General features: G+C 43.8%; 1 protein-coding gene across 1 annotated transcript in view; it reads left to right on the top strand.

Annotated features, from left to right (window-relative positions):
• Agbl4 (ATP/GTP binding protein like 4) overlaps positions 1-12,827 on the top strand; it is a 1,438,400-nt gene extending 1,425,573 nt beyond the window's left edge. The window contains exons 12-13 of the mRNA XM_017797967.1: positions 6,102-6,198; positions 12,634-12,827. Coding sequence (XP_017653456.1) covers positions 6,102-6,198; positions 12,634-12,754 — 218 coding nt within the window. The 3' untranslated portion in view covers positions 12,755-12,827. The remainder of the gene's footprint in view (positions 1-6,101; positions 6,199-12,633) is intronic.
• Positions 12,828-19,136: the final 6,309 nt, after the last annotated feature.

Genomic DNA, 19,136 nt, shown 5'->3' with positions numbered 1-19,136 from the left:
TTATCTGACTATGTATATCACCTTCTGGCAATAGATTTACCTTTGTCTCCTGTGGCTAGACTGTAAACTCCACAAAGCAAGGGTGGTTGTCAGTTTTACTCCCACTGTGCCCAAGGAGCTAAAATCACTTAGCACAATCAGTTCCTCAACAACATTTGTGGAATGAAAGGAGTGGAATGTTGAGCTTCTCCTAAGCTTACTAAATTGAAACCTTTGCTATCTTCCATGGTAACTGAAAAGGACTTGAGAGACCACACATTTACTCACAGAGAGGGTGCCAATAGGGAAATGGCCCAGGTTACATGGCTAGTTAGTGGTCAAGACCCTATCACGTGTACTCATCCGGAGCTCCATATTTGAGGCTTGACACAGAAGAGAGGCTTCTCAGTCACTGCCTCTCTCCTAGAACCCTTGAGAACCCAAGAGGTGTTTGTCTGAGAGCCAGGAGCAGGAAGATGCAGAGCTGAGCAGATGGAACACAGCATGAAAAGTGGGGCATGAATAATCCCAAAGAGCTAATGAGTCAGAAACTATTTCTATTGTCAGATTTTTCCCCTTTTCTGATTCAAGACCTAGCTGTCAACCTCTTATAGGTATCTCAAACCCAGCCAGCAGCTTGCTGAACCTCTCATCTTTCCCCTGAAGCTGTTCCTCTCATATTCCATGTCCCAGCACACTACCCCACCCACCCAGCCACCCAGCTACTGAAGCCAAATATGAAGACATTAGCCTTCCCTCCTTCCTCTTCTTCAGCCTCACCTCCCTCCTGTAAGTAGATCTTTTTAGATTTACCCCACTATACATATTCCCATCTTCACTGCTTCTGTGCTATCCAGGCACACATGTTGGACCACTGGACAATAACTACTCTCCTGGCTGCTGGGCCTGCTCCCCATGCTTGCCTTCTAGTGTTTAGCCTAGTGGTGATCTTTTATAAATTCAAATCAGTCTGTGTCATTGCCCAGTTCAAACTGTCCAGCAGCCCCTCTTTCACTCAGGGGTCCAAACTGTTTACCGTGGCCCAGAGGAAGGCCTTCTAAGACCTCCCTCTTGCCTTTCTCCTTACCAGCTACGTTCAGTTCCTCTGTTCTCTTGCAGGACCCTTCTCAATTCACAGGTGCTGCTGCAAGCACTCTCCACTTTCAGTTTGCATGTCCCCTTCTCAGAAAAGCCTGTTCATGTCTCAACTGTCCTCAGTTAAAGACTAACTTTTCCTCACAGCACTGTTACAATCACGGTTATATATTTTGGGAAGTTTTCCACACATTCTAGGATCTGTCTCTACTTTTAACATTTGAGTTCATTTGGTTTTTAACCGTAATACCCTGAACCTTCAAAGAATCATGAACACAATAAATGATCAATGACTATAAAGTAAATGAAAGAATGATAGACATAACCTCCAGTATTCACTGCTTGTTTTTTACTGCATACAGAATAGAAGTTTAAGTTTCTTCAATTTGGCAGTCAGATCCTTGATGAGTCTGGCCACAGCTTAGAGTCACAGCCTGACCTTTCACTGTAGACTTCAGCTAGGTGGGACCTTGTCCTTCTCTCTTCTCCTTTATGGCTGTGGCCCTGACCACTCTTGCTTCCATCACTCCCCACCCCCTTTGCGGGGACAGTAATAAGGACTGAACCCAAAGCCTTCCTGCTTGTTGGGCAAGTTCTCTGACACTGGGCTGTATTCTCAGCCCACTTTCTCCCTTTTAAGATTGTCTTTGTCTTTCAAATCTTTGTTACATACCCACCTCCATGAAGCCTTTCATAGTTTCTCCATTTGGGATTCGTCTCTCTCTACATGGTGAGAGAATTTTGTGTTGAGTTATGATCATACTCCAGAGAAAGAAGACCCCAGAGCTCTACGCTACCTCTGTCACTTTCAGAGAACAAGACTCTGAGCTAATAACCTAAGCTCTGATTTTCAATTTTCTCATGTATAAAATGTGTGTAGAACTATGCTTTGGTCTTACTAGGCTATGGTGAGTGTTGGTGATAGTAACTGCATCGCACAGAGTAAATTAAAAAAGTAATAACTGCTTTGATGACAGTGACAATGCAGCAGCCTGCTTGGTAATATAGTAAACTGGGGTACATTGGTTTCCTCCTCTAGACTTCAAAGCGGATTTGTCTAATTCTTCTTCATCTAACCGTAATCCCTGGCTCTTACAGCTCAGTCTAACTTTCTAACAATCCCAGCAGAATCCTCCAGCATCACCACTTTGAGGCTCCTAGCCCACCTGGCCCCGTGGCCAACCATTCCCTGCCATCTGAGAGAAAAAGACCAATGACCTACATAAGAACTTGAGGATGGAAAGATTTTCAGCAGACAGACTCTCCTGAGAATTCTGTGGATAGTGAATGGCTGGGAGTTTTCAACCCCAATTTTTTCTCTCTTAATATTGCAATATGTTGAAAATTGTTCTGACCAAGAAAATTATTGCTTCTTTTTACCTAGATCTTAAATCTTTCTTCTAATTCTGGTTTTAATTGAAAATGTTCAATCTCTGCCCTAACTTCACCCTTTTGTCCTGTTCCTTTTCTCAATTGGAGCCACTGTAGGAAATAATATGGAGTGAGTGAGGGTTTGGGACTGGACAGGAGAAGGGAAGGAGAGCCATCCCAGAGGAGACCCATCTTCAACAGTTTCTTTTATACCAAGCACATCCAAAGTGATTAACAGCTTACAGTTTTTCCTGTAAGCCCAACCCCTTTCCCTTGTAGATATTCAAGAGCAAGGTAACTCCTACAGTGCCTTGGGTCTGGCTCTCAGTATAGACTGGTGAAGGTTTCTTTCTGTTTCTTATCCACTCATTCATTCATTCAGTCCTGTGCTACATAGCAACTACATGTAGCTGTACATTGCAACCCAGGAACCCTGTGAAGCAGATATTTTACAGACAAGAACACTGAGGCTTAGGGGGAATAGAATGACTTGTACAAAGTTAAACTGTTGTAGTTCTCTCTTTCTGTCTTTGGCCCCCCCCCCACACCAAAGCTCGTGGCTTAAAACAACACCATTCCTTCGTGTTCTCTGTGGATCAGACATCAGAGCAGGTCTCAGCTGGAGGGTCTACTGTGGAGTCAGACCCAGTTGTAGGATGATGATGTCTGGAGATGGAATGGAAGTGTGCTGTAGGAGCAAAGGAAACAAGAAATCTCTCCACTGTTTCTTTACATGGTCTCAGGACCTCAGGGCAGTCAGTCTGCTTTCCTAGAGGCTTAGGACCCCAGACAGAGTATTCCAGCAACTAGGATTCAGTTTTCTTGCCTTGTCTGATCTTACCACAGAAGTCTCACAATGCCACATCTTCCACCTCTGTCATTGTTTTGGTTAGAAGTAAGTTATAAGTCCATGAAAATTCAAAGAGAAGACCTCGCAGTGAAAGGAGTGTCAAGGTCATTTTAGAATAGTTTGTGAGACTTGAGACAATGTTGAGGATATCTTTGGAAAATACAATCTACCTCAGTAGTATCTGGCAGAGCCAGGATCTATGTTAGACACATCTGCTTCCAGAACTTCTGCTGCAACTTTCTAGCCCAGTCCATAGGTACCTCTCATTTCCTCTGTGTCCTGCACCATTTCCTGTCACCACACACATCCATGATTGGGTCTCTCCAGGTCAACTAGAGAATGTCTGGGTTCAAGCAGCCAGCTTGTCTCTGCAAGCTCTGGCTGTGAGACAGCCTCCAAGGGCTGCTGATCAGAAAGGCCATGCTCAGTGCCAGCTTGTGGGCTTTTTAGAGAAGGGGACAGAGAAGGTCAGCCTTCTCTGCAGCAGGTGGCAGCCTCAGAGCACAGCAGCCCTCAGGTGCTTCTCACTGTCATAAACAGCCTGTCTGGTGTTTTTCCTTCTCCCACCATACACTGGTCTTGGATGACTCAGGTTTTGACAGAGAAGGTGCCTTCAAATCAGGAAACAACCCCTTGCAGTGAAAATTCATGGTCTGGAGTCAGACCTGCCCAGTTTCACCTGAGTCGACCGATACCAACGATGTGCACTGGAAAATTCTTTCACTTAGAGTGAAAGGAAGATTAAGGAAATGCTTGTTTGGATACATGGAAAAACATTTCTATACTCTTGCTCTTAAGACCCTCTGAAAGTCCTCTTTGCTTGTCCTGCCTTTATAGTGCAGCTACACATAGTCCTTCTCCAGAGACTGTCTCAGACCAGCCTCAGGGTCCTGCTACCCTGCATGCCCCTGTTCCACATGCTCCTGGGTCAGGACTCTGAGTCTTATCCATCGGTAGAGTAAGGTTTTAGATGATTTAGTAGGTGAAAGAGAAACAGATTTAAATGTGAAATGCTACAGGACCTAGAGAAGCAGTGCGAGGAGGCTCCTAGGTTTAAACTTTAACTTCATCATGACAAGGAGTCCAGCCCTTGGGGATGTCACCTACCTCTCAGTAGTGATAGCCTTCTCTCATTGGGTTGTTATGAAATTGCCTAACACATATTAAATATTGCTTACGTATTAGCTATCGTTATTCATTTGTTTAACAAATATATATTTCATACTACTACCAGGCAAGCACATGGGCACTTAGGTGGTTGCATCAGACAGATATGGCCTCCACTCTATAGAATGTGTAGGCTAGAGGGGCCATTGAAAGGAAGAGCTGGTTGAAAAGCAGTATGGTGATGGACTGGCTGGCAGAGAACTAGATAAAGAGGCCATGAGGAAACCTAGGAGGGACTGTATTCAAGCAAGGGCACCAAGAAGGATTTATCTAGTAAAGGACAACTGAGCCAAGGGCTATAGAGGCTGAGAAGGAGCTGATCTTGTAAGGCATGGATGGGGCAGGGGAGTGTCTAAGAGGGTGCATGGTATTGGAAAAGACCTAGAAGTTTCATGATTAGAGGAATGTGAAGGGCAGGGGTGGGAGGTGGGAGACTGCAAGCACAGACCTGATAGAATAACAAGCTATGAATAGCCTTGTAAATCATGGCAGAAATTGGGACTTCAAAGGTAACTGGGAGTCACTTGAAGGATTTTAGCCAGCTGAGTGGCACAGTCTGTGATATAAAACAGTGCTCCTGGCTTCACTGCAGAAAATGTCGTGGAGGGGGCTATCCTGGGACAAGGGCCCCAGAAAAGTGTGACAGTTGTCCAGGGGAAAGAAGATGCTGGCCTATTCTGGGAGATGGAAAGAGATAAACAAATTCAAGTTATGAGAAATCTTGTGGGGAAGGTCTGGTGATGGTTTGGATGTTTGGAACTGAGGGAGGATTGTGGAGGAACAATTGTGGGTAAACACCTACTTTCTATACTTGGAGAAGTGACAGGCACTTTCAATGAAGTCTGTTCCAAAGCCATCACTTACAGCCCTGTGAGGACAGTGAGGAGGATTCTGAAAATCTACTGAAGAGACAGCAGCTATTGGAGAACCCACTGCTGTAGATTAGCTAACAGAGAGTCAGGCAAAGGAAATAGCAGGAGTGAAAGCCCAGAGATGTGAATATAATGCATGGGGCAGATATATGATTGTTGTACTGATTAATACCAGGGTATTAATGGTCACTATAGAACTGGCCTTTTCTCCTTCCCTAGTGCATTTGTACTTTAATAAATCTGGTATAAATTTATACCTTAGGGATTCATTATTGGTTGAGGATCAAGGTGGAATGGTGTTCCTCTTTGGAATCAGAGGGTTTCCCACTATTCCTGAGGTTACTCAAGTAAAATGACTGGTTCCTGAAGGTCAGGCAATCCTTCATCTACATTCACAAAAGTTTATCTTGTCTTTGAATCTTGTTCATTAGACTTCATTCCTGGTCTACCTGAATCCAGACTGGGAAAGTCCAGTGATATCTAAAAGCTATGAGCAAAGACTTTGGTATGATTACTTAGACCCTGTATTAGCTCCCCTCCCTTACTTCTGTTCTGTGTGCTTTAGTTTCATTTTCTGTGAAAAGAAGGTCATAATAGTAATTATCTTTGAGTGCTTTGTGAGGACCTAAGAAGACAGTGCACACCAAGACTGTAGAATAGTGAGTAGTGTTGCCATCTTTATTGCTACTTCATTTTGCATTCCTAGGTCTCTTCTTACTCTGTGTCAGTCTTTTTTCAAAATAGCTTCTTAACACACACACCTATAGATATGAAGCTGGGGCAGAACGTGGCAAGAACATTTCTGGATTATTACCGGCTGAACCCCTTGGTTGAGAAGATAGCGGTCCCCGTGCCAAGGCTTCGGTAAGTAGTCAACCCAAGCAGTCTGGGCTTGGATCTGCTTCACCAGGTCTGTGTTCAGGGAAGCATCCCTTAGCCTCATGCTGGCCCCCAGTTTCCCATTTGTGACACAGGAAGGGCAACCTCATCCCTCCCACAGGAAATGTTTGGGTTTAAAGGGTGCGTTTCCAAAGCATAAGGTATCCATGAACCCTCATGTCCTCTAGTTTTGGGCTTGTCTCCTAGATTGCCAACCTATGCCCCAGGATAAGTCCCTTGACTCCTTTGGTTGATTGAGCTGAGGGCCCGCATTCTGCATTGCAGTGAGCTGTGCGTCTCTGAGCCCCAATCCACACTGTCTACATATCAGCATGTTCAGTCAGATGATACCCTGTCTCCAATACTAAGGGGTGATCTCATTTCTGGACCATCATGGGAATCTCTAGGGATGGAGCATTATTAGAGAGCCATGGTCAGCACTGATCTAAGTTAGTCTGGCTGTTTACATATTCAACCCCCCCCCCATGTGGACTCCAATTCTTCAGTTTCCTAATCTGTAAAGCAGGCCTTGTTGTACATACTTTTCAGGTTATGGTGAGGTGTGCATTTAAGTACTAGTGCCAGGTATACAAATATGCTAGTGGTCTAGGACAGTCCCTTTCCCTCAAGATTTGAAGGTTTTGGTGAGAGAGGACACCTCCCTCCTCTAATGGATCCTCTTGCAGGTCCAGTGAGGAGAGAAGGTTGGGAGGTGAGCATCCATCTTATCTGAGAACGGGGCAGCAGCCTGAAGTGCTGGGAGTTCCCATGTCTGCTGGTGGAGAGCTCAGTGAGCATCTGGGCAGTGGCATCCAGTGGCACCTGGAGTGTGCTAGCACTGCCCAATCACTGGCCCCCACCTCTTATTCCCCTATTGGTCCAGCCTCCTAAAATGATGTGGCAATGTTCAACTTTCTACTCCTTCCAGATTATTCTTTCCACTGACATTGACCATGCACTTTGGTATCTCAGGAGCTTAGCCTTCCTCCTTCATCTATTATTAATAAAAATATAAATCAATGTTACTGTATGAAGAAATTTGTGTACATCATCTTATTTGGTCCATATATATATATAGTATTTCTCATTTTACACTCAAAGAAAAGGAGGCTCAGAAAGAGGCAGAGGAGTCCCTGAGGACACAGAGTCTACAGCACAACCAGGGATTCATCCTAGGCTCTCATAATTTGAAAGCCATCTAAACTCCACCACAGTTGAGTTTCATCAGCAGGTTTCAGATTCTATGTCAGGATCTTAGGAACAATGGGATTCTAGGCAAGTTTCTTGGCATCTTAAAACCTTTCTCTACCTGCCTATTGAAAAAACATAACAACTGCAACTTCCAAATAAGGTTTTGAAGATCAGATACAAGCTTAGTACAATGCCCTGGACGCAGTGGATGCCCCAACATGTTTTCATCTCCTCTGCTTTCTGGGTTACAGTCCCAAATTCCTAACCAGCTTTTGATAGCCTATGACAAGTCCCTTGACATACCTAGTTGGGCAGGATGAGGTCTCAAGCCTATGCTCTACACAATTCAGTGAGTCCTGCCTCTGACACCTGAACCACACAGTCTGTGTGGCCATGTGCTCCAATGACACCTTGTCTCAGATTGGGCACAAATCATCTGAAGATTTTGCATCTGCTGTTCTGGGGTATTAGAACCCCTGAAGGGGGATCATTTCTTTATTTTCTGTCCTCCTGCAGTGTCCACACTGCCCTATACATGTCTGCATGTACATGCCCATCTATGCCTTTACTCATTCACCTAGTAAATATAGCACATTGTATCCAGCTCTGGTGGGGGTAGTGCAGGAATGATCTGGTGATTAAGGCTTGACCCTGCCTTTGAGGAGGTCACCTCTGGAGGAAAGTGCTCAGTTCATTCTTAGAAGTCATTCTTGATTGGCTAAAGTTACTAAAAATTTAAAGCTTTGGCCTGGAGAGATGACTCAACAGTTAAAAGCACTAGCTATTCTTGCAGAAGACCTGGGTTTGATTCCCAGCACCCACATGGCAGCTAACAACTGTCCATAACTTCAGTTCCAGGACCTCTTCGGGCATTACGCGACACAGGTGTACCTACGTACATGCAGGCTCATACACATAAATTTTTTTAATAAAATATTTTTTAAAATTAAAGCTTTGTAAAACTCAAAAAGAATTCTTAGAATCCCATTTACAAATTAATTTGGAGATTATCTCTTTTGGGTCGCCTGTTGACCTGCATAAAAATTATCCCATCTTTCACCACTTTTTTTTTCTCATATGTAGCATGGTCACAGATCAGTAAAATAGTGTTGACACTTAAGGAGAGACTTCAGTGACCATGATACATGAGGACATTGAGGCCCAGGGAGCAGAGGGGCTGGTCAAGTGAGGGCTGAGTGAGGACTGGAGCCCAGGGCCTTACCTCTATGTGGGGGTGCGCAGTCTCAGTCAGGAAAGGTTTTTCCAGATAGATGGTGTGGGGGAGGGCTTGAAACTGAGCCAGAAGTGTGGGGAACAGTTCTTAGGGTTCTGCTTCTAACAGCTCAGAGCACCCTGACAAGCTTTGACAGCCTATTGAGCAAAGATCCTCACCCATCAAGATTTGAAGGCTTGAGGCAAGTTTTTAACCTCTTATATTAGAAATTTCAAATTAGCTCCCTGCCTACCCCACAGCACTGCTTTATGGTTGTGGGTGAGCCTCTGTGAACACCACTCAGCTCCAGATCGGCTGTTAACCCTTTAAGAATGAATTCCCAGAAATATATGCTCCTAGCTCTACTTTGGGATTCAGTGCTCCCCCCCTTGTATTATTTTCCACCCAAGCATCAAATAGCTTAAGTAAAAGAACGGTTCTAGTTTTAAAGGAAAATTACATGTTTTGACTCAAAATTAATCTTTGTTTTCTCCCATCTCAATGGATAATTGCTACGTGTCACTTTCTACCCAAGGGCTGGCAGAAGCCTGTTGGCATCATGGGTGCTGGGCTGCCCTTCATGAAGGAGCCCTGGGGAGAAGCAGCAGTGCAAGCACTGGGAGCTCAGGCTCAGCATTGACCCTACATTTATTTGGATCACAGTGTCATAACCATAAAGCTAAAACCAACAGGGAAAAGAATAGGTCAAGGGTACCTCTGTGTGTTGGCAGAACATGAACATGGAGGTTGGCAGGCTTTCACCAGGTGGGCTCAGGCTCTGTCACAGGCCATGAGCACTGGCTGCATTGTGACATTATGATGTGTGTGTATAAGGGACTGATAACCACTCAGCACTGGAGTTCATCCTGTGCCAGGAGTGTAGTGAGTCCTAGAGGATCAGAGATAACATCAGCCCATTGGGAGCAAACATTTATACATGCAAATATAACAATGCACAACAGTACACAGTAAGTATCCAAAAGTACACAGTAAGTACTCAACTGTATAACAGACATGTCCTCACTCTGTGGCCCCCTGCTACCTTCAGAATAAGCTTCCAATATCTCTTCTTGCTACTCAAGTCCCCAACCAATATTCTAAATTTAATTTCCTGCCTCCTTCCCCTGGGGAGCACCACTTCACACCGAATGCATCATTCTAAGCGTGCTAGCCATTTTCATGCATCTACATCTTAGTTCATCGTTTTCCCTCCTCCTGGAATTTTTTACCTGTCACCTAGTAGATGGTGAATTTTGACTAATACGTCAAAACTTGGATCCAAGTCACATCCTGTCTCCCTCTCCCTCTTCCCAGGTAGGAGAGAATAGTCTTCTTAGCTGAGCTCCTAGCTGTGCTATGTACATACTCTTGTGGGGTAGGTCCTGCCATCTCTGCAGTTCTGACTTTTCCATTAGACAGGGCTCTCCTTGAAGAGTCTTGTTCACTTCTGCATCTTTAGCGCATGGTGGAGAGTCATACAGCTGAAGTCCTAAATAAGCTCTGAAAGCAACTGAGGAAGTCTTCAGAAATCATCTTCTTCAAGTTCTTTATCTTACAGAAGAATCCCAACAAGATATCGCTCTCCCATACTATCTGGCAAGTATTTGGCAGTCAGCAGGCAAATCCAGGAGGGCTTCAGAGAGGAAGTGAGATCTGAACTTAGTTTTAAAGGTCATGAAAAGTTGATATTGATGGAGTAGAAAGAGAAAAGAGGGCATCCTGTGTTGGGAAACCAAGAAACAGGCCCCACCAAAGCATACCACAATAGCAAGGCCAAGACAATCTGTCAGAGAAGTGATAGTAAACATAAGACCCAAAGTTTACTTCCATTCCCCACACACTCTAGTGGTACCTGCTCCACACCAGGCCTGACTTGGGAATCAGAGAGAAAAAGCAAGTGCATCAAACTCACTGTCCCATGAAACACATGTACCCCACCCCTGGGAAGTGGCAGCTGAGGGATTAAATGGTGTCCAGGGGGCTGGAGAGATGGCCCAGTGGTTAAGAACACTGGTTGTTCTTGCAGAAGACCCAGGTTCGAATCCCAGCACCCACATGGCAGCTAACAACTGTCCTTAACTCCAGTCCCAGGGGATCCAATGGCTTCTTCTGACCTCCGCGAGCCTTGCACGACACGGGTACACTTACCTACATGCAGGCAATACACACATACACATAGAATAAAAATAAATAAACTAAAAATATGGTGTCCTAAGTGATGCAAAAACCTGGCAAGGGAAGGCCCCAAAGTTAGTGAGACCTAAGAAGGAGAGAACAGCCCTTGCCTTCTGCCAGCCAGGGGCTCCTTTCCTACTCTGCACTCCATCTTTGATTACAGATGCTCTTTGCCTTCCTAAACACGCTCCCTGCCCCCCACAAGTTTATTTTACACACTTACGCTCATCATTAGCCAATATGCATCTTATTGCCATGTCTTCATCTACCTAGAGCTGCCTTACCAAAGGAAGAAGTGTAAGCTTCTGCTTCAAGATCACATTGTCTCAGTGCTTAGGATGTTGCTTAGAGGTATATAGCACTTGGCTAGTATGCATGAAACCTTGGGTTCCAACCCTGGCACTGCAAATGAAAAAAAAACTCATAAAGATCACATTGTTTGTTTGTAGGTGTTGAAGAGCACTGGTGTTTAGGTGCATCTCACCTGCTATACACAGCCACCTCATGTTAGACAGATCTTCAAGGAGGATGGGTTTTCAGGCACTGAGGCTGAAGGGAGATATGCCAAGGCCAGGTATACTTGGTATGCTGACATTTACCCTATCTTTACCCAATTTGCAACTCATCAGCTGTGAATGAAACAGTCATTCCAAGGTCAGAGCACAATGGCCACAAGCCATTTCTTCAGTTCAAACAGCCCACTAGATTCCCTATTTCTGGCATCTGGCTTCATGCCTCAGTCTTTTGAGTGGTTGTTTTGCACAGCTATCTCCTCTACTGAATGTAAACAAATTGAGGACAGCATCAACTTCTGTCTCCAGCTTTGTCACCTCCAGAGTCTCAGGAATTACACTCAGCACCTAGAAAATAATAGCATGAAAGCAGACACCAGAGTTGTTCGCTCATATTGTATTATCTCATTTAACCTCACAACACCATTAAGATTGGAATATTTCATTCTCACTTTACAAATGAAATTCAAAGAAGTTAAAACTCTTGCCCAAGTCTTTCCCTCTTGTGTATAGCCTACTTGGGAATTCAGAACAATTTCTTTTGTACATAAAAGCCCAATCTTCTCACTGGATATAATCGTGGTCCTGTGACTATATAAATCAAGTTATCCGTTAAAAATATAACAAGGCACTGAATGAGATAAAATGCAAAAGTGGACAAAATATGGTTCCTGCTCATGAGGAGTTCATTGCCTCATGTGACTGCTGAAATATAGTGGTACTGTATTAGGCACTACGTGCTAGGACACAGAGGCAAAACAGATGCACCTCTGCTTTTCAAGATCCTAAGCTTGCTGGGAAGACAACATTGTGAACTGCTATGATTAGGCTATTCTGAGGAATAAAAAGGGGACTCTGGAGCCCATGAAGATCATGCAGGGAATGATATCCCTTGGCCTCCCAAGTTAAACTCTCTTTTTTTTTTAATTCACCAATGGTTTTCAAGCCTTGGGACCCCAAAACAGGCTGTGTAATTCTATTGGCTATTTCCAAACTATAACCTTTCTGTTCATTCCCATTCCACATGTAAAGTGTTGAATGAGTTGGAGTCAGGGTGGCAAAGTACGATGTTGGAGCTGTAGGAGATTTGAATTTCCTCCAGATCTAGAATGACACAATGTATGCATGTATCCATCCATCTAGCAGACATTCATTGATACAATGACTGCTTCTAACCAGACTGTGAGCTGTGTTGTGGAGACACACTGAAGGCAAGGCTGCTGCCCCAAGGAGGTCACTGTTCAGTGGGGGAGATAGATGTTCACACAGTGATTTCATTACAGTGTGTATATATGCTGTCTTCTCTTTCTGTTATCTCCCTCTTTGCAGGAAAGAAAAACCCCCTCCTTACAAGCACCCATTCCCGCGGGGCCCAGCCAGCAACTACCCCAATGGCAAAGGGGACAAGAAGAACTCACTGAACCACAAAGACCCTTCAACCCCCTTCTAAAGACACGGAGCCCAGAAGTTTTGTGGGAGCAGGAACATGTATTTCCTCCTGGGGCATGAAATTAATTGCCTTTCTCTGATTTCCAGGATAGGGTTTTGAGGGATAATGCATAAGCTAGTGAAAGGGAGGGAAAAAGGAAAGAAATTTCATCATTTTTTTTTTTTTCCTTTTCCAATGGAAAATCAATTGTGAGTCTTCAGCTTAAGGCTGAGCAAAAGAGGAGACTGGAGGCAGGTCAGCACAGATGCTATTTTATATATCATAGAGGAAAACTTACATACCCCTCCTAAGCATTTCCATCTCAGGTCAGTTGTCCGAAAGCCCCCTCCTTACATTTAAGAGTTGTGAAGCCACACTACACATGGCTAATTTTAAAATAAGTTATGGTTTTTTCCAGCCTCCTAAGTGTAGTCTCCATACTTTCAGATCCAAAGCAACAGCAACAGGCACCCAAGTCAAGGGCAAATGTATGGTTGGGAACAATGGAACAGAATTTTTGAAATCACAGTGGTCTTAGAAACATAGTCACTGTATCTATAAGCTGCTTGCTCTCCGATTTCGTCAAGCCCTGGCATGCCACTTCAGGAAACTGTTCTGAGAACTATTTTTTCAACTTCCTGGGTAGTTTAATTGAAACTCTAGCTCCAAAAACAAAACATAACAAAATATTGCTCGTTCATTCCAAAAGATCTACCATAGTTAAGGTCTACAAGTTCCTGGTAACAGGGATCCAGGGAGGTGAGCCCTCATACTCTGCAATGAGAGCAGGGTGACTACCAGGTAAGAGGGAAGCAAAAGACAAAGGAATGCACCCCAGGCAGGTAGGAGAGATAAGATAAAACAACAGCAGAAGCAGTTCCCAAGGTGAAGCAAGCTAAACATTGTGCATTTTTTCTGAAGCTTAAAAGTGCCTTTGTGTGATGAATGGGTCCAGAGGAGTATACTCCCTTCCCGTTCTGGGGAAGCAGCAGGCTGAGTCACCATGACAGCCTGCTAATTAAAATGACCTCCCAGAAATAAGGATTAGGAGATAGGAAGAGGATGAGAGGCTCCAGGGAGATAAGGCCTTCAGCTCACACCTCCAGTTAAGCATTCTTTCTGCCTGTGGTGGAGATTTTCAGTTTATTGCAAAAATCAAGAGCAAAGCTTATTTTTCTCTTTGCATACTGGTTTCAGAAATGGTAACAAAGAACTGTATGTTCATTGGCTACAAATGTTTCCTCATATATACAGCCACCTTCCTAGGTTTTTATTATCCAAATAAAGTGGTTTGTGCAGCACCTCTGTACCTCTGCGTATTCTTGGCACCTTTCCTGTTTGGTTCCCCATCACCCTGAGGACCAACCAGCCAACCCCAAATTGGAATAAGTCTCTTTAAGGTCAGGGGCTTTGTTGACATGTGGAAAAATGGTCAAACTTGAACTCTCTGCAGTCCCTGTGCCACAGTCCTGGAGAGTTTAAGTCTGCACCCAGCTCAACATGAACTGATATGTGGCATTATCAGAAATGACAACAGTATCAGTTTAGATAGCATGTACAGAGGCAGGTTTCATAAAATGAAAGAGCCGTGTGTGCCATCTTTTAAAAACCACGTTGATGAATTAGAAAACAGGTTAAAACATGGAGACAGGCAACTTTGGGTTCTAATTCTGAATTCAAGCTCTAACATTAAGTTTTAATATCTGTTGAATATCAGGCAAGTTATTTTAACTCTATGGATCTCGGTTTTCTCACTTGTAAGATGTGACTAGCAATACCTATATCACTTGGATAGTTATGAGGATTTAATGAACTTAGGTGAGGGGAGTTAAATCAGAAAGTTTATGTGCTTACTAAATGATAGCTATGATCTTTTTCTTTTATTTTTTCTTTTGCTTTTTTTGTTATTTTTTACTTTTTAAAAAAATTATTTATTTAATAACCACATACTTAGAAGAAGCATTTCATTACATCAGCATTGACATATTCAATAACAATTTTCTAAGCTAAGATGCATCTTTTTCAGAATTGGCTATAAATTTTTAGGTTTACAGTTGAATTATTACAGTTATACAATATTGTACTCAGTATAAAGTTTCATACAGAAAAATTCATTTTTAATGCAATTGACATTAAGATGTTTGCACATGCATTTCTAATCTCTATATATCAGATTATTACCAATCACAGTCGGTTACTTTCTGAGCTCCTTGGCATCTAAGCATGGATATAAAGTCATCAGGTAGATTTCACCCACTTCCCAGATGGCACCCTTCCATAGCCTCCTTCCCCCCACTAGAGCCCTTATACTCTGATATCCCTGACTGTCTGCTGTGTTGTCGGCACCTCCAGCCATTCCCCACTACTTGCTCTTCTGGTGGATCTAGTCAGCCTATCTAGAGCGCTTTGTTTTAGGAAGGTCAGCTGTTCCTCATCTAGCGGTAATCAGTTGTCTATATTCCTTTAGATAAGATTGGGGTCTGCTGTTCATTTTCCCAGTTCTATGCTGGGTTACTATCTGGGAGTCCCTTTGGCCACCCTGGCCAACAACTCCAAAGAAGGTATCGCTTGTCTGGTATTGTTGTTTTGTAGCCTTTAGCTATGCATATGGACTCTTAAGAAATTATATTGGCTCCTTTAATCTTTGGTTATAGTTTCCTTTGACCAGCAAGGAAGACGCAACTCTGGAATCCTTCTCGTCAGCTGAGCTTTATTGCAGGATTGAAGAAGTTACAGCGATGGTGGGGACGGAGAGAGCGCGAGCGGGCTCGGGCGTGCCCTTATATACAATCCAGCCCGTGGGAGGGGCCTTCACACCGATTGGCGGTTCCACTTACTGGTGGCCTTACTCTGATAGGTAGAAAATACTAGGTGGCTATTTTGGATTGGTCGACCCATGCATCAGCAGTTACCAGGAAAAGCTGGTTCTAACAGGATTCCAGAAACAAGCCCAGACAAGCCTGAACAAGGCCAAATGCGGAACATGGCCGAATGCGGATGTGGATGGTCTCCACAGGCAAGGATCAAAAACTGTCCTTTATGTCCCCCTGATCAAATTAGTATAGGCCTCAAAGTATGTCTGTTAAACATTCAAGGTTAGTTCCACCAGTCTGGTACTTTTAATTACTGTGTGTCATGTAGGTAAATCTTGGGCAAAGACCAGCTCTCAGATAAGCTTTACCTAGACATAGTTATCCCTCATATGTGGATCCTAGAACCAGACCCTGATAAATGAATATGTAATCAGACATAACTACAGGAACCAGGAAAATGGAAAGGAAACAGGAATGTAAAGGAAAAGAAAGAACCTGAAAGAGAAGAACAGTAGGAAACAGACCTTAATACGGGAGATATGGATAAAAATTGGGTTAGTTTAAGGGAGGTGGGGAGGGAAGGGTATATCTAGGCGATAGTATACAAAGAACCTAGGGGATAAAGGGAAAGAAGGAGGTCAAGAGGTAGGATTGTAGGAGAAGGGCATTATTAAGGGAGAAAGGGGGGAAATGGGGGCACCTTAAGTGGGAAAACCATGTTGGAGGGGTGAGACAATGTGAGAGATAAACAATGCCTAGCTAGTTTTGAAAGCCAAAGGGAACCATATTACTCCTACAACCTATTTTGCTTTTTGAGACAAAGTCTCCCTACAGTCTCAGTTGGCCGGGAACTCATTATATAGACCATGCTGGCCTTGAACTCACAGAGATCTGCCTGCCTCTGCATCCCCAGTGCTAGGCTTAAAGGTATGTAGCACCATGTTTGGCATCTATGATTGTTTGAAATGTGACCAGAATTCAGAAGTGTGCAGAAATACCAGTGACCATTAGACATGGACAAGGAGAGTGGGGCCCTTCTCCTTCAGATAAAACATGAGAGGGAGCAGGGATAGGAAAACAAGGTTGTGGTCTCTACAAAGTCTCAGGGACATCATGGGACAAAAAAAGCAAACTTATGTTGCCCAGAGGTAATAAATCTAGGGAGAATGTTTCAGTAAGACAAATCCTTACTCAGGATGAGAAAAGCTTTTTAGTAAATAGAGCTGCCAGTTGTTAGATGAGTTCCCTCGAAATGTAGTGAGCTCCTCATTCTCAGAGGAATTCAAGTAGTTTGAATGGACATCTCTTAGGGAGAAAGAGAGGTTACCTTCTCTAAAGGCTACTAGGTTTGAAGCTGGGTGCTCTGCAGTATCATCCCTAGTCTGTGGCTCTGGAGAGAATGACACGAGGCAGGAGGTTTACATGTCTAGATGTTAGATAATTAGTATACAATATGAAATGTCATCAAATACCACACACAGCAATATAATAACTTATGGATCCTGTTAATGTGTACATTCCTATAGTCTACTCATAAGGTAGACTATAGGCTTGCAATAGAACTATGTGCTTCTCCCTAGTAACAAAACAGGAAGGAAAGGACTGTCCAGGGTTTGTCAGTGCCCCTCCTGGAGGCCTTGGCTAGCCCAATTCCTCCTTAATTTTCTTAGACAAAGTTATACCTGTGACACCAAGCTGATGAAGGAAGCTTTTCAGCACTGACAGATAACACCAAGCAGACTGGTGAACCAGACCAGAGAGAGGCTACAGGTCTACCTTACTCAACAGGAGATGCTCTAGTCTATCTTTTCAAGTAGTCCTGCCCAGGTACATCTCAGATTAGAATCACATGTGGGTAGACTTGACCACTAAAGGAGTGCCCTGTGTGTTTCTTAGAAAGACAGTGAAGCAACTATGTAAAGAGAAAGGGTAGGAGGGGACATGCTGGGTCTTCCTGCTGCAGTACCAGTTTTGCTCTCTAGTCAAGAGGCTCTGAGAAAAGACTGAAGTTTATTTGTTCTCTAAAACTGTAGCCCACAAGTTGTGAGCTCCAAGCTTCTGAGGCCCACAGTAGAGGAGACAGATCACCTGCCTCGAGGGTGCTGTTTTCTTGCAACAAGAGAGCTCTTTAGCTTGGAGCTTTCCCTGTCCTTTTGAATGGGGACAGGAGACAGACCACACGATGAGCTTCTATCTTTTCACTGTAACTCAGTGGCACACAGGAGCTTTGCCTTAGAGAATCCAAACTCATTGTTCTAAGTAGAAAGAGCAGAACCAACTACAGAAATGGAAGATTGACATTTCTTAAGCATCAAGTCACATTTCTCCCAAATGCTTTTTGAACCCTGTATGGCAGCTGTTGTTCTAGATGCTTCCGTATCCACTGCCTTGTCGGACACTCTCTATCTCAGACTCTTAAGGTAAGTGCCATTTGCTGCATTTCCCAGGCAAGCACTCTGAGAATGCTGAAGGTAAAATGCTTTGCATTCATGCAGCTCCACAAACCTGGATCCCCACTGTTCCATGATGAACCTTGTCTGCTTGTCTCCAGGTAAAGTCAGTTCCAAACAGAAAACAAGTTAAAGCAGAGTAATAAGTAAACAATGGCAACATTTAGAGGTGGTAGGCAACAGAGGGGAGAAAATGTGTGAATTTCCAGGCTCAGAGGAACATGTTAAGAAGCCAGAACCTCTCATAGATGCTATCAAAGGGCCCTTATTTCTGTCTTCACTCTCATGCCTTTCTAAAATCTTGAGATCCAGAGTCCTTGAAAACCTAGAGCTTAGGCAAGAGGCCTATTTATCGTGTGTCACACAGAAGTTTCTAGCTCTCCCAGGGTCCTTGAAAGCTCAGCAAAAAGTTTTGCTGGGTTCTTCTGGAAGCCTCTGGGGTAGCTAATCTAGCAGGTTCCTATCAGCCGGCCTTCTGGAACGTAGGAAAAGAGCAGACTGTGTTGCTCAATTGTAGTTCAGCACTCTTCTTGAAGTCCCTGCCTCCTGAGCACTGTAAAGGGCATTTAAATCCTTCCCCTGGATGCTCAGTTATGCCAATAAGGCTGAGGGGTCAGAGACAACAGGGGAGACATAGCATAACAGGGAAAACCTGAGTTTAAATTAGACCAACCTGAGTATGAATCCCTGCTCTCCCCTAATTCCTATGTGGTTTTGAGGAAAGGATTTGCCTCTGTAGACATCAGGATCATCACCTGCAAGGTAGGAGTGATTAATACCCATTTCCCACAGTTATGCTGAGGATTAAATGTAATAATTTACTCTATAGAGTATCTTACACAGAAAAAAACCCATTTCCTAAACTCCTACCCCTTCCTTGCTTATCCCCTGCTTACTATAATTAGAAATCCTTTTCTTCCCATTAAAGAGCAAGCAGAAGTATGAACACCTTCTGAGGAAAGGACAGGTTTGAGAGAAGTGTCCAAGAAAAATGACAGTTGAACTGTAGGGTTAGGGTCAGGACAGACACCTGGATTTTAGCCATCCTGTGGCCTCAGCACTTAGCATAGGTCCTATAGCAGAGTCCAGTTCACTGAGTAGAATGAACAATGATGGGGTAGGGTGGAGTGGGCAAGAGGT

Source organism: Nannospalax galili, unplaced genomic scaffold (assembly GCF_000622305.1).
Source record: "Nannospalax galili isolate Female #2095 unplaced genomic scaffold, S.galili_v1.0 scaffold655, whole genome shotgun sequence".
NCBI classification, from domain to species: Eukaryota; Metazoa; Chordata; class Mammalia; order Rodentia; family Spalacidae; genus Nannospalax; species Nannospalax galili.
Note: the sequence above shows the minus strand (reverse complement) of the source record. Positions and strands in the feature narration are given on the sequence as shown.